This window comes from Poecilia formosa, unplaced genomic scaffold (assembly GCF_000485575.1).
Source record: "Poecilia formosa unplaced genomic scaffold, Poecilia_formosa-5.1.2 Scaffold243, whole genome shotgun sequence".
Taxonomy (NCBI): Eukaryota; Metazoa; Chordata; class Actinopteri; order Cyprinodontiformes; family Poeciliidae; genus Poecilia; species Poecilia formosa.
Window position 1 is genome coordinate 883,904 of NW_006800182.1, and position 14,846 is coordinate 898,749.

The 14,846-nt window shown below is 38.6% G+C and overlaps 1 protein-coding gene across 1 annotated transcript in view; it reads left to right on the top strand.

Moving 5' to 3' along the window:
* rbpjl (recombination signal binding protein for immunoglobulin kappa J region-like) overlaps positions 1–12,604 on the top strand; it is a 17,357-nt gene extending 4,753 nt beyond the window's left edge. The window contains exons 3-12 of the mRNA XM_007569657.1: positions 2,026–2,160; positions 2,581–2,651; positions 2,778–2,893; positions 3,900–4,077; positions 4,677–4,814; positions 5,888–6,000; positions 8,574–8,714; positions 8,846–9,001; positions 9,207–9,310; positions 10,293–12,604. Coding sequence (XP_007569719.1) covers positions 2,026–2,160; positions 2,581–2,651; positions 2,778–2,893; positions 3,900–4,077; positions 4,677–4,814; positions 5,888–6,000; positions 8,574–8,714; positions 8,846–9,001; positions 9,207–9,310; positions 10,293–10,587 — 1,447 coding nt within the window. The 3' untranslated portion in view covers positions 10,588–12,604. The remainder of the gene's footprint in view (positions 1–2,025; positions 2,161–2,580; positions 2,652–2,777; positions 2,894–3,899; positions 4,078–4,676; positions 4,815–5,887; positions 6,001–8,573; positions 8,715–8,845; positions 9,002–9,206; positions 9,311–10,292) is intronic.
* The last annotated feature ends 2,242 nt before the right edge of the window (positions 12,605–14,846 follow it).

The window sequence follows — 14,846 nt, forward strand, 5'->3', positions numbered from 1 at the left end:
TTCCCATGCAGAACAGAAGTGGCCCAATTACAGGGCTGGGATTACATGTCTAAAAATATAAGAATATAATTATGATGGTTAAGATATAAAATTGTAATATCCAATTAACAATTAACAACAATAATGTTCCAATTACTGCTAATCACCCAACCCACACGTGGCTCCACCCTCCTTTCAAACCTAATATACTGGAGACATAAGGTGATGTCGATGGGCTTTACAACACCAGTTGAGTCATGCATGCTTGTATCACTGAAACTCTTGACTAGAGCAATAAGTGCAGCAGAATATTTACTTTCTGGAGGTCGGAGGTCGTTCTCCCCCTCCCCCACCCGCTTTGTCCTCAGCCCATTCAGTGTTTCTCCAGGAGGTCTGAGCTCCTAACTTACTGTTCTTTGACCTTTTGAAGAGGTGACTGTCACCTTGGTGACTGACCACACTAACAGCTACATCCACGCAGGTTTAAACAGGGTGAATGGGATTGCCCTCAAACATGGGCAAATGTTGGTTATGGCTCAGAAAGCAAACATGTAAAGCAGGCTACTCTGATTTACATCAGTGTGCTGGAAAAGGTGAAAGAAACATTTCATTTTTTTGTCTATGTTTTCCTTCCCCCTCTCTCTTTATGAAAGTCAGATTGACACATTGAACATGTAAATGTTTTCCTACTTAGGGCAGTTGTCTGCCTAGGTCTTGCTATGTTTGCTTTTCTGTGTTAACATTTTCAGAAAACTTTGTTCAGTATTCTGAGTTAAAGTTTTTGGTCACATAAATGCAACAAAAATAAATTGTAGCACACTGACTTTTTGTTTATGTAAATATGTCATATTCTATTCTGTCAGCAATTTAAAAAAATAAATAAATAATATATATATACGCTTCTTTCTATGTTAGTTTTTAAGATTGTCATGGTTTTGTCCTGAGGGATGGAAGTTACATCTACAAATAAACAGTCATGTCTTTTCTATTCAACCATCATTCATACAATTTAAATCTGTCCTATTGTTCTTTAAAATCCAGCCTTCTTCTCTCCTCTTTTCGTGTTGACAGATTTCATTATGAGTAACATTCCAGAGTCCAGGCCTCTGGGACTTTTCTTTGGTTCTGCCTCCTTATTACTTTGTTGCAGTGCAGAGAAAACACAGTTAATGTAACAGCAGCCTAACATAACAATTTGACCCTTAGTTACTGCCTAACTGATCTACTTGAAAATCAGTTGAGCAGAAAATCCACTGACTACACAGACTAAACTAAACTAAACTAAACTAAACAGAAAATCCACGAACAAATGGAAAACTTAAAATCAGTTTTAAGTTATTATTATTATTAACACACCTGAGTTAATGTGTAGAGCTATTGTGACTACAGATGGAGAGGAGATAGAAGCTGATAATGAAGAAAGAGTTATTTATTCAAGCTGGTTTGTGAAGAAAAGTGACAGTAAATGGTCAGGGAGAGTTCTGCTGTAGACTCTAGAGGAGTCCAGATGATTTACTGTTTTTGTAGATCTGAAAGAAGGATATGACACAATGGTACTACTTAAGGAAGTCAAGCAAGACAGAGAAGTATGTGAGAGGTTTGGCAGACAAGAATGGTGGGGAGGAGTGTGGTAGGTTTGGTGGATGGGTCAGAGGTGGGGGTGGGTCACCTTTGTGTCATTGTTTAGTAGAACAAACAATGCTGAGTCATGTGGAAATCTGAAGGAGGACTAACCTGAACATTTTAGCGTAACATTCAGTTTGTTTATGCAATGTTGTGAAATTCAATTCAATTTTCACATTTTATTAATCCAAATTCATGCCAAGAGGACAAAAAAAAAAGACTTTTTAAAAAGCAATATAATTTGACTAGATTCAACTAGGCTTTCCAACATGAAAGTACTTTATTTGCTTCAAAATATTGGAAAGCAACATATTTGCTATGCTGCTCCATCATGACTAATTAATATAAAAAACTGAAAGGGATAGATGTACAAATAATACACTCTGTGGCTGTATATTACTGACACCATTGTCATCCAATCAGGAGACTTGACCCGGGCTTTCAAGGCTGTCATCTTCTGGGTGGAGCGAGAGAGGCAAAACGGGAAGCTCATGCAGACCAGAGCGTCACCATCCTGCACGCCAAGGTTGCTCAGAAGTCTTATGGCAACGAGAAAAGGTCTGGTAATGTGTCTCTGGTATTGAAAAAAAGCATTCTGCAATACAAAAGATAACAGAAATAAAAAATTCAACAGTATGGCTAAGTAGAAATAACCCCCCATTTGGTCATTGAACCTTTATCTAATGTGAAGTCATGACACATTAGAGCCTCTTTGAACCTGTTGGACATGCTCCTGCTTTGAACTGCAGGAAAAACTGGCTAAAAACTCTGATAATATGCTTATTAATTTTAGAGTTTTAGGAAGAAGCAGATAAGAGTAAAACATGAATAAAATGTCTGACTCGTAATAAGAAATAAGAGACAGTAAGAGCATATTTACAACCTGAGAAAAAAATCACTACAGTTATTAAAATGTGCATAAAAGTGTACAAACTGCCTGTATATTTATATTGATGTAGACTCCCACATCCCCATCAGGTTTTTCTGCCCTCCACCTTGTGTTTATATCAGCGGTCATGGATGGAGAGTCATGCAGGACCATTTGAAAGGTGACATGACAAAAACATTTAAGTTAAGATGTCAAATCATCCTCTTCAATCTAAATGATTTCTTCTTCTGTCTGACTTCCTATCACCCCATCATTCCCTACTTTTCTCTCACCACTTGTCCTGCAGCGGGAGGTTATGGGGACTCAGTTTATCGGATATGTGGATACATGTGTCTGGACAGCTCCAGTCAGTCACAAGCAGACGCATTCAAGCTGCTCTTTGATGAGCAACCAAACTCAAGGGTGAGGAAGCTATGATCTATGTTTTGCACAAATGTGGTGTTAGAATTCATGTTTTGTTCCCAAATACTTTTTTTTTGGCACCAATATTATCTAACTTCAACCATCAAAACCATTTTCTTTTTTATGTTTTGTTGGCTGTAGTGGCCTTTATTTGGTATTGAAAAGAATTTTCAGATAATAAATAATATTGGTTGGCTTCAAGAACATTTATTTAGAAATTAAAGGGTATGCTCATGGTTTGAGGAGCCGGTTCAGACGTCGGTTCCTCGATCCGGTCATCATGTTCTCAGGAGGAGCAGAGGCACTTTCATCCTGCCCCTGGGAACAGTTGTCCAGATCTTTAGGCCTCCAGAATCACAGAGGGATTCATGGGAGCTTGGCTGTCTGGTCTACATGTGTTTTGTGAATCTGGAGAAGGTTTACAACACAGTCCCCCAAGGGTCAAAGGTCATGACCTCCTTTGTGTCCTGGAGCAATTTGCAGTAGAGTGCAAAATGGACAAGTGACCATTATCCCAACCCTGAAATCACAAGTTGCTGGTTGGAGGTTAGACTCCATCTCAAAGGGAGAAGTTCAAGTATCTTGATGTTTTGTTTATAAGTGGTAAACTGTAGAGCAGCTTGAATTAACAGGTGATTAAGAGGATTTAACAGCATTTAACGACATGCTGAGGAGCTATCAAAGTCATTTGAATCAGGTAAACTTTGAGCAGCCCCAGAATTTGCTGGAGGGATTATAAAACCCTTCTGGAAACTGTTTGGGATCCTCCAGAATGAGCAGAATGGAAACGGCATCTCGGTGTCCAGATGGACGCATGGGTAATTACAGCAGCATACGGTTGCCTGAGAAAAAAAAAACAAAGCTGTACTCCTGCTTTTGTTTTTCTGGTTTAGAGATAATTAAAAGTTTTCTCTAAAAATAGTTTGAGACAGAATTATCCCAGTAAGTTCTAGTTCATGTTTCTGTTTTTTTTTAGTTTTGACACTGACTGTCTTTGTTTCTGCAGCAGTTGTTTGCTTGTGCAAAGTCCCTCTTCATCTCCGACCAGGACAAGAGGAAGCATTTTTGCCTGCTGCTGCGACTTTTTTTAGGCAACAGACAGGAAGTGGGCTCCTTCCAAAGCAGGATGATCAAAGTGATCTCCAAACCTTCCCAGAAGAGACAGTCCATGAAGAATGCTGACTGTGAGTCACGCTTTTCAATCCAGGAAATCCATCTGTTTTTATTTACTTTACTTTTTCAACAAAGTAAATTTGTAACAGTAGGATGATGTACAAATTATACAATGAGCAACAAAGCATTAAGTTAGAAAGGAAGACAAGAAAATCAGTATAGAGAAAAGAATTAGCTTGAATTAAAGTTGTTAAATTTAGAATGTATTTTTCTGGGTATACTCACACATAAATACCCACATCAGTGTGAAATTTTGAGACTAATCAGAGGCTAATTTGCTTAAAAGTTTGACCCTCTTCAGTCGTTTGGTTTTACAGCTCAATGTATGGCTTTATTTTGTGTTGCTTAACCAGTGAACCAGAGTTTACTGAAATGGTGAAATGGTGAAGATTCATAATATGCTGACTCTTTCAATCATGACAAGAACTTTTATTATTAAGCAGTTTTTTAGGGGTCTAACAGTGCACAGCCATCATGATGGTCTGTTCATTACAGCAGAAGATGGGAACAATGCATGAAATATCAAAATGTACACTCTTACTCTTCACAGAAAGACCTGAGGTATGAATAAGTGTAGTGTGTCTGACAGTGTGCCTTTATGTATTCCCAGTGTGTATATCCTCCGGCTCCAAAGTGGCTTTGTTCAACCGTTTACGCTCACAGACGGTCAGCACTCGTTACCTCTCAGTGGACAGAGGAGCTTTCATAGCCAGCGCCAGACAGTGGACAGCCTTCACCATCATCATGGGTAAATGTGTGTGAGTGTGTGTCACTGCTGGTGTGCTACCTGTAAAGTATCTTCAAAGCTTTTTGGATACAAAAAGCTTTGAATGCAAAACATGACATTTCTATGACGTGGTCATGCGTCTTGTATTCTGCCAGTATCTCAGTGGAGTCAGACAATAATCTGAGTACGAAGTCGTGACTTCAACAAAGAGATATTTTATATTGGATATTGGATGCTCTAGTAGGTATGGGCAATACTATGCAAAAAATTCTCAAGTTCTCATTAATCAATCTCTCTAGAGCACAGGTGTCAAACTCCAGTCCTCAAGCGCTGCTGTCCTGCAACTTTTAGATGTGCCTCCGCTGCACCACACCTGAATAGAATAATTAGGTCATTAGCAAGGCTCTGGAGATCTTATCTACACAAGGAGGAGGTAATTAAGCCATTTCATTCCAGTGTTTTGTACCTGTGGCACATCTTTAGCATACCTGGTGACAAGGTAAACATGAGTCTTTGTCATTTTTATGCTTTTTGTGTGGTTTTTCTAAGGGTTGCCAATAAATATGGATGGTGAAATATGCATCCAACAGTTGAACAGAAACAAAATCAAAATTAAAAAAACACAGAATAAAGGTTGGTATGGTAAAGTGCCAAAATGTATATTAATCTCCACAGAAATGTTGACTCATGAGGTCTAACAGCAAATATCTCTGTAGTAAAATAGCATCAAAGTTCTACCTTCAGCTATCAGACAGCTCACCTCATAATTCAGCCTCCCTGCGTTAATAAAGACGCTGTATGTGTAAGCAGGTATTCATCAGCATTTCCCCCCTCACAAGTCTGCTGGAGCCCACCCAAAGGTCAGGGAGGTTATTTACGTAGCACGATGCTTCGAGAGCGCAGACCTCCCACAGCCAAAACCTCAGCCTCAAGTGACCATCCATCAGCACACCTCACACCATCTCCACATCACTCCGACTGTCACAAAAAATACACTACTGTATGGAAATTAAAAAGCTTTAATAAGAAAAGATTTATTCACATGGTGGAAACATTTCTATGAATAATCACACAAAGTTCTTGTGTGTTTGTAGTGGATGACCAGCGTTCTGACCAGGGCGGGATTGTGCTGAGTGAAGGCTTCATCTGTTATGGTTCTGTGGTCCAGTTCATTTGCACTGAGTCAGGAGTTGCCCTGCCACCCATGGTAAGACACACACACACGCACACACACACACACACACACACACACACACACACATGCAGATTTAGGGCAAGGATCTCAGTTTTGCTGTCATGCTTTGTTTCCTAAAAGAGAACTGTCACTTTAAATACTGTAGTGTGAATGAGCTACATCAAAAGGTTTCTGAATTATTAGATTACCAAAATAGGATCAGTCATATAAGAGAAACTTGGACATATTTCAACAAGAACAGCATAGAAATTTTGAGCTTATGAAAATATTCATACTGTGCAGAGTTTGGAATGAAACCTGCAGGAATAAAATATTATTTAGACTAAACCAGAAAAAAGGACATTTTGAAGTGACATGAAGAAAACAGCTGAAAGTAACCAAAATGTCAGGTGTGTGTGTGTGCAGTGCAGTGGACATGAATAAGTTCATGTTTTGGATTATAGTTTTGTTATTAACTTATTGTTGTTAAAGGTACAAAAATATCATTAATGTCAGTTTAATCTTGTATTTAGAAACAGTTTTGTAGATGCTATGGTTCCTTTTTCTTTGAATACAAATATGCTAACACGATCATATTTTGAATATCCTTATTTAGCTCAAATTTTCATCCAAAGGAACCAAGAGAAAATGTGTCTATTGAGAGTTTCCATCAAAATATTATCCTTACCCCTTATTATAAGTAGCAATTATCATTAATGAGTAGCCTGGGAAAATTTGAAGAGCGTAATCTCTCACTCTGTTTTTGTTTTTGTCCTTGTTCTGTAATTGCAGAGCATTTAAAATGGCTCCTATCTCTTCATCCTAATATAATATTAACTCTGACCCTTAGATAGTTATGTGAACATTTAGTCCCATAAAAAGTTCTCAATTTTCTCCCATCATCCAATTTATTCCGTACTCAGATAAATGTCTGAGCAGAGTCCCTCACTTTTTGCTGAACAGACCTTTTTCTTACACCCCTTGAGCTGCTGACACAACACACTCTGCTGTGGGTCCTGTGGAAGTCGGTTAAATTATACCCTCATGCTACACCTCTATATGTTATTGTAGTCGATCCCTATTACTGCACAGCTTGTTTAAAGTTAGAGAAATTTTGCCTGCTAAGTTGTTAGCGTGACAAGATTGTTGGCTCTGATTCCTTTAGTGGTTTTCTCCCAGATGTCTAAGGTTGGATGTATGGACCATGAAGTTCAACCAGATCAGCAGATTTAAGTATTAAAACAACATGTTTAATATCTTGTGAGCTGTGGAGTCAGAGGGGTTTTAATTCTCGGCTGTTAATATTTACGATCTGGACCTAAAACATGAAATTACCAAAGTTAAATGACTGAAATATTTTTATTAATTGACTGGATAGACAAGCTTGATTTTCAGATTGCTATTAGCTCCCTTAATAAACATTGATTGTTCATATTAATATGCACACATACATCGTCAAAATTATTAAATCAAACCATGTTTTCCCTACTTGACAACAATAACTGCGGATGAGAAAGAACAGAGAGGGATGGATGAGACACACAGCTGCTAGACTTACAGATGGGCTTATGTGGTTTAGTAATTTCCTGGACATACTGACCAATCAGAGTGCTTTTACATAAGAGCTACACTTACAAGCCACACTCATAACACTGCAGATCGATAGACTGCTTGCTCAGCAACACATTATCCTGCATCAGTGGAGGAAGATGGCGCCAAGCTTATAACTTTTTATTTGCGATGCAACTGTTATTCCCAGGAAGCCACTCTGCAACAACTCTTTCTCTTTGCTCTTGCCATCTACATGTTTGTCCTCTTGATATCCATTATTGCCAGGAAATCCAAACCATTATGTAAAAGGAAATATTTCTGTACAGCCATCAATATTCAAAAACATTTACATTTTTAAACCTCATAAAACAGTCTTGGCCTTTTTGTGAGAAATGACTCAGAGAGACTTTGTCTTGCTAGTGAGTAAGTTTTTTTTTTTTTTTTTTTTAATAAATGATAGGATTATGTAGCCAACATGAGTGAATAGCAGCGTAAAAGGCAGCTTAACAGGCTGCCTTTGTGATAATGCTTTGATTTTACTTTGCCTCAACTACAAGGATAACATAGGATGCACAGGCACCTCTCAGCTGTCAGAACTGTGACAAGAGCAAGAACACTGCACTGTCTGCTATGTCTAATTCATTTACAGCAGCCTGTCTGACCAGAACAAAGGGATATTGAGTTATTTCCATTAAGCCATGCTCAAGTCTGGGGTTTCCATGACTTAAATTGATTACATTATTGTAAGATGTCCAGAGTGAAATAAGTTAGTTTTTTTTTAAATAGCTCAGGGTATGCAGGCCCCATCCTGCCTAACATGAGTTATAGGAAGCCCCTCTGCCCAGCTGTGAGCTGGTGAAAGGTTTACTGCATGTAAATGTTTGGATACAACTCTAATGCACCACTAAAAAGTTAAGTGAGGCGTTTTTAGTAAAATCTCAACTTGTTCCTTTAGCTTACTAAACTTGCGTTCACAGGAATTCGATTTTTTTATTTTTCTGCAGAAATTATCTTTGAGGGTCTGAAAACATTCCTGAAATGTTTGATCCCTACAGGTTATCCGGAAGGTCAACAAGCAGCACGCCATCTTAGACGTGGACGAACCCGTTTCTCAGCTACACAAGTGTGCCTTTCAGTTCAGAGACAATCCCAACTCTTATCTGTGCCTGTTGAATGATACCATCATACAGCACCAGGTAAAGCATCACCTCACTCTATTTTCCTTTCTTTCTATGCTCCGTTTACATTATCTTTAATTTTTTTCATTATCTCAATCTCTTTATGTCAACTTGTCTTCTGACGTCTCCTCCACCTTTACTCTGATGAGGCTCCGTCCAGCATCAGAGACTCCAGCAGGGTGGTGCTAAACGATGGATCCTGCTGGACCATCATTGGAGTGGAAGTGGTTGAATTCACCTTTAATCAGGGTTTGGCCTGCATTCAGACTCCAGTCAGTCCTTTTCCCATTATTAATGGGTTAGAGGTGAGTTTGTCAGAACATGACTTCTTAAAAAATATTTCCACAGATCTTCTTAAATCAGTTTCACCTCATCTAGTTACATGTTGACACTACAGACATCAGCATTATTTAAATGGGTTAATCTGTGGTTCTATTTAGCCTAATATAAAAGGGAACAAATATCTGAGATAAAAAATATATTCCTCATGAATTCTGCATGTTTTTGAAGGTGAATGGTGGAGGACATGTTGCTATGCTGGAGATCCATGGAGAAAACTTCAGCCCTCACCTCAAGATGTTGTTTGGGAACAGAGAAGCTGAGACGATGTTCAAGTGAGTTCAATAAGGGGAAATCCAGATTATGACAGGAGGGAGGTAAACAGAGAAATATTGGGTAAACTTTAAAATGGGGCAAGTCAGTGAAGCTGTAAAGAGATATTGTTAAAAGATAAATAATTGCAGATGAAATAAGACGTATGCAAAAAGTGATATTGGAAACAAGCAGTCATCTATTTTACATGACCTGAAGTATAAAGAAACTTTGATACAGTAAGCATCACATGGAGCAGCTCAGTTCGGCCTCCAGGGAGACTCCTCCACTTAACTCTTCTGTGGGAGCTTTTAATTTACAGGATGGGTCTGCAGAAACTGGACAGCCATCCATCCTCTTACTGAATCTCACACAGGATGAAAGCAGTTCCTCTGACGCAAGAACTGGCCTCAGATCCCACACCTGAAGAGCTGGGGAGTCATACTTCAGGGTCTCTGGTAGAGGACACCTCACCACGAGTTTCTGCCAGAAATCCTCCCAGCACCTCGGCCGTATCTAGGAAAGCCTTGTTTGAATAACTTAGCCCTCCACAAAGTGCTGTTTGTACGAAAAGCTGCAGCCAGACGGCAACATGACCTTTCATAACCACACAGCCCCAAAGTGTAATTTCACTTTAAATGACATATGACTATTTCTTTGGTTTCATTTATTTTTACACTACTCTTGTTCTTTCATTTTGTCAACTTGGTGTAAATTATGGAAGGTTTTTACATGATTTTGCTTTTCACTGAATTTTTACACACAATTGTCCATATTAACAATACAAAGTCCTGGCTGTAATTTATTTGTCATTTGAGCTGTAACACATTAAATAGAAATATTATACACCATCTTAGGATGACTAATTATTTTAGTGATCCTATCCACTACTCATGGAAATATACAAGCAACATCAAGTGACAAATGTGAAGAAGAATTATTTATTCTCTTGCTTTTATTCCCATACGTCTTACTCCTCTGTTTCATGCACTTTTCTCTCTTTAGGTCTCCCAAATCTCTGCTCTGCGTCATCCCTGATGTTTCGGTTTATAGTGACAGCTGGCGCTGTTTTCGTCGCATTATCACCCTTCCTTTGTCGCTCATCAGAACTGACGGCCTCATTTACCGAACATCCTACAGCTTCACCTACACCCCGGAGCTCCACCTGCCTGCATCCTCCCGAGGAGCAGCTGGAGGCAGAGAGGCAGATGGAGGTCAGGAAGACGGGGAGGACATCCTGTTAGAGACAATTCATCAAGAGTTCACCAGAACTAATTTTCACCTCTTCATGCAGAGTTAACCAGCTTGTTTACAGTCCTCAGCTGAATTTAATATTATGAAACAAAGAAATAAGGCCTGCTGTCTGGTCCACTTACATGAAACCACTGATTGTAGTCCTTTGTAGGCTTCTTTGTTCTTGCAGAAATCCATTTTACACAAGAGTGTCCAATGAAGGGTTTAAAAAAGTAGTAATTATTTGTTAACATCGTTCTTTCAGTGGGTTTGATCTAAATCCAAAGGAAAGATTTGAATTCAAACCTTGCAGGAAGCTCATCTGTGTTGAATACTTTTTGCAGCCATCAGAAAGACACATTTCGGTATGTCTAATATAATGTTATAATGTCTATAAAAGAAGAAAAAAATCTTGAAACAAAAGACCTGCTGACCGCTCTGTGAGAGGATGTTGTTTCTGAAGGGACAGACTCACCATCTGAGGGCTGCCTGTGGAGAGAATAAACTGCTTCCTATTGGATCCATTTAGAAACAGCTTTCAACTTCAGTTTCTGAGAAATGAACGAAGCAAGAGTGTAATCTGTACCTTTTTATGTGCTAGTTTGTGACCCAGCTGTAATAATTTAAAGTCATGTAAGACAAACATGGTTCAGTTTCAGCCTTTTGACGTGAGGCAACAGTATTTACAACCAAAGATCAGCTGAAAATTAACTGATCAAACGGTTTCAAATGAAAGGCAGATGCAACACATTGCAGTTGTTTGTTTTTTAGTTACAGTGGCATTTTGGTTCTTAGTGGAATTGGGTGAGGAGAAAACTTAGTCACACTGGGTGAGAACATTCAGACTCCACACAAAACGGCCCCTGAGAGATGTGAACCAGAGACCTTCTAGGTGTTGGCCTACAGCGCTGACTGTGCTGCAACGGCATTGACAGCCCGACTGACCAAAGTGTTACTTTGAGAGATTTGTGCCTCTTGCAGAGGTTCTGTTATGAAAGACAACAGTGCCATGTCACCAATGCTGCTAATGTTTTTACTGCCTCCTTGATTTATCCAGCTCACATCTGATTAGACACACATTTTGGCTCTGGACTGTTGTTGGCTGAGTTCATAGTGACTCGTTATTTAGTTGTGATTTGCTTAAATCAGTTTTGTGCTCATGAAAATTCTAGCTGTTGTTTTTTAGGCTTCTGTTTGACTAAACAGAGTAATAATTGGTGGAATAAAGTTTTGTCATCAATATATCTACAGTATATCACAACTTTGCATATTTGTATTTGTATTAATCATGCATCTAATATTAAGCATGTAAGCTTGGGTCTCTATCAGCTTCATCTTTAACAGCACTTTATTCTCTGTGCTATCTGTTTTACAGGAACCTAATATTTGTACCGGCATCTACATTGACCAGCCCAGTATAAAACTTGAGACGACAATAATTACTTTAGATTACCAATGATTGTTCAAAAGCTTTCTTTGCAAACTTTGTGAACAGATAAGTCAAGCTGCTCAGGTAGCCGTGTTTTCATGAGTTTAAGGATTATTTCTGTGGATTTGCGTCTGGAATTGCCTCTGATCTTCTGCTGTGCTGCACATTAGACAGAAATGTTGGAAGCAGAATAAAGCGACGACAGATATCTTTTGGATCACATCCCATTTGTTTCCACCGCTCTACAATATTAGCCCTTGGCAATGTTAGGTTCTCAGTCCTTTTTTGTTAATCCAGTTAATCAAAGTGTCATTTTGCAGCAAAACTCAAACACCAACAAAGCTTTCTTTTCTTAGGCTTTTTTATTCCCTATTAAGGTATTGTGATCAAGTCTCTGGTCAAACGAGCAACTAAAAAGCTCTTTTGTTTCCTCCAGAAAAAGCATAAGAAGACCTCCCAGATGGCTCTCCACTTAATTCTTTTTTGCATATCCTGGATGCTAATTGTTTTTACTGTAACACGGCATCTCAACAGTTGATATGTTGTCCAACAATGTTCTTTCATCATGCAGATCAGTTGTTGCCAGACTGATTGCAATCAAAAACTGCAAGCCATTTGATTTATTTTTAATAAAGCCTGACTTGTTTTTTGCCAACAAAAACATCTAGTTTTACTTCATCAGAGTCACTTTCAAACTTTGAGTTTACTGAGTTTAGGTTGTTTGTTTGCTTGTTTTCTTCTTATGAAGTGTAGTTTTGTGAACAACCAGTTTCTTACCAGCAGCAAAAAGTTTGGTTAATCAGTGAGAAGTTTCATGAAGAAAGTTAAAATAAGAACTTCTCAAAACAGAAACTTTTCAAAAGGAAGCCTCTATAAAATAAACCAAACTGAAATATTTTAAGTTGTTTGAATGAATTCTGCACTGTTTTACATTTGCATGAGATTCTAATGATTATCTTGTCATTCATTTCTCAACAAAACACTGTGGGACACATTTAATGCTTTGTTCAGCTCCTGTTGTTCTGCAGTTCTGGCAACATTTATGAAAGCTCACATCAAGGCCAACAGGGAAATTATGAATCATTATCGGGATATCAAAGGAGCTCATTTTTTATTTAAATTGCAGAAATGTTTTTGGAAAAGTGAAGGGTAGAAGAAAAGAGGCTTTGTTGCATCTGGTATTAAAGGACACATTCTTGTTGGCTGTTTCGGCCCAATTTGATTTTGTCCAGATAAAAGGTTTTGTACAGTACCTTGGCAATCTGTACATTTTTAATAATATTTTCTGGTCTATCTAAAAGATGTTTTCATGTCTGGAAAAATATCCTGCTGCTCTTGGCAGTGCATCACTGTGACAGTATGGGGCAGGACATGTTTAATGTTGGCCTATGAAATGACTACAAATGGCACAAAAAGAGAAAAAAAACAGAATAACTTTTCTATTACTCAAGCAAGCAAGCGAGGGAGTAAAGGGACATTGACCTTCCTTTCATACCTCACATGTTGAAAGTCTGAGAGGCACAGAAAGGCATGAGTCTTTCTTCCTGCTCACATTCTTCCTTCCTCTCCTCCTCTTCCTCATTATTACCAAGACAAACACGTGTGAGAGAAAGGAGGAAGGAGACTGGTACAAACACAAGACCGTGGCGTCTCTGAACTGCTAATCTCTGTCATGTGGGAGAAACTTCAAACTAAAAGATTCACATGCCCAAAATAGTGAAGGCCCACACGATTTTCCCTTCATCCTGGTCAATGAGAAGTCGTATGAAAGAGGCCATTCTGAGGTTCCCATCAACTGTAAAACACCCACAGTCTTTATTTAAACTCTTAACTTCCTTCTCTGTGTTAGCTCAATGCTTTTACAGCCTTTAGGTTAAGTGTAGCCTTTCTTAACCCCTTTATAATGACTTGTTCTTGTAATAGCTTCTGAGAAAATGAGCTAATGATTGACAGCTTATCTTAGTTTTATGTGATATTATGTTACTTATCTCCACTGAGCATTAGATGAGAGGTGAATGACACAGGATTGACACTTTGGTCAACACATTTCAGTCTGATTCAAATTGATCTCATCCATTGTAAGACAGCAGGTAAAACAATCAAAGTACTAGTTCTTACAACAAAGTTTGGACATCAGTAAGTAAAGAAATCTGCCACTAGAGTGCAATGTTTGGCAGGGACACAACTGTTCTGAAATGTCTTAAAAATACAGAGAACCATTAGAGAAAGTTGAATACTTATAGGGTTTTTTCATCTTATTGAAGACCTAAAACCTGAAAAACTGTGGTTTGAGCAGTGAATGAAAGGTTAAGTTGGTGAGTTTAGTTTCAGGTTTAAGATTCAAACCTATGGGATTACAGAACGATTTTGAACCTTGATAGAAAAGACACGTGCACGTCTGTGTGAGAGGGTACAGGAGCTGTATTATAGAGGGGCCCTCCAGTTTCAGCTCTCATATCCTTCACAGTGTGGTCACGGGGCCCCGGTCCCTCAGGTTCCCTTTTGTTTATTACAGTGGAATAAAGGAGTCTACTGTCCAGCACTGCTCTACTCGGCCTCAGACGTCTACCTGCATGTCATCACCTCAGCATCACTGTGATAGACAGGCAGCAGGTTAAAAGACAAGAAATCAGTCCAAAATACAGAGGCAACTCAAAAAAAGAAAAATACAAACGAGCAGACAAATTAAATTACATAATTATTTTCATTTTAAAATAGCTACCAAGCCACAAACAGAAAAAGCTTTAACATTTCTCCATAGATTGTCTTAAAGAGTGAAGGGGTTCAGCAGAACAACAAGACACAGCAACAGACAAGTGTTGACATCAGATACAGTTCAGTAGATAAACTTTACATCATAAAAGTTCAGCAATGTTTCCTCAGAAGGTGGATCTCAT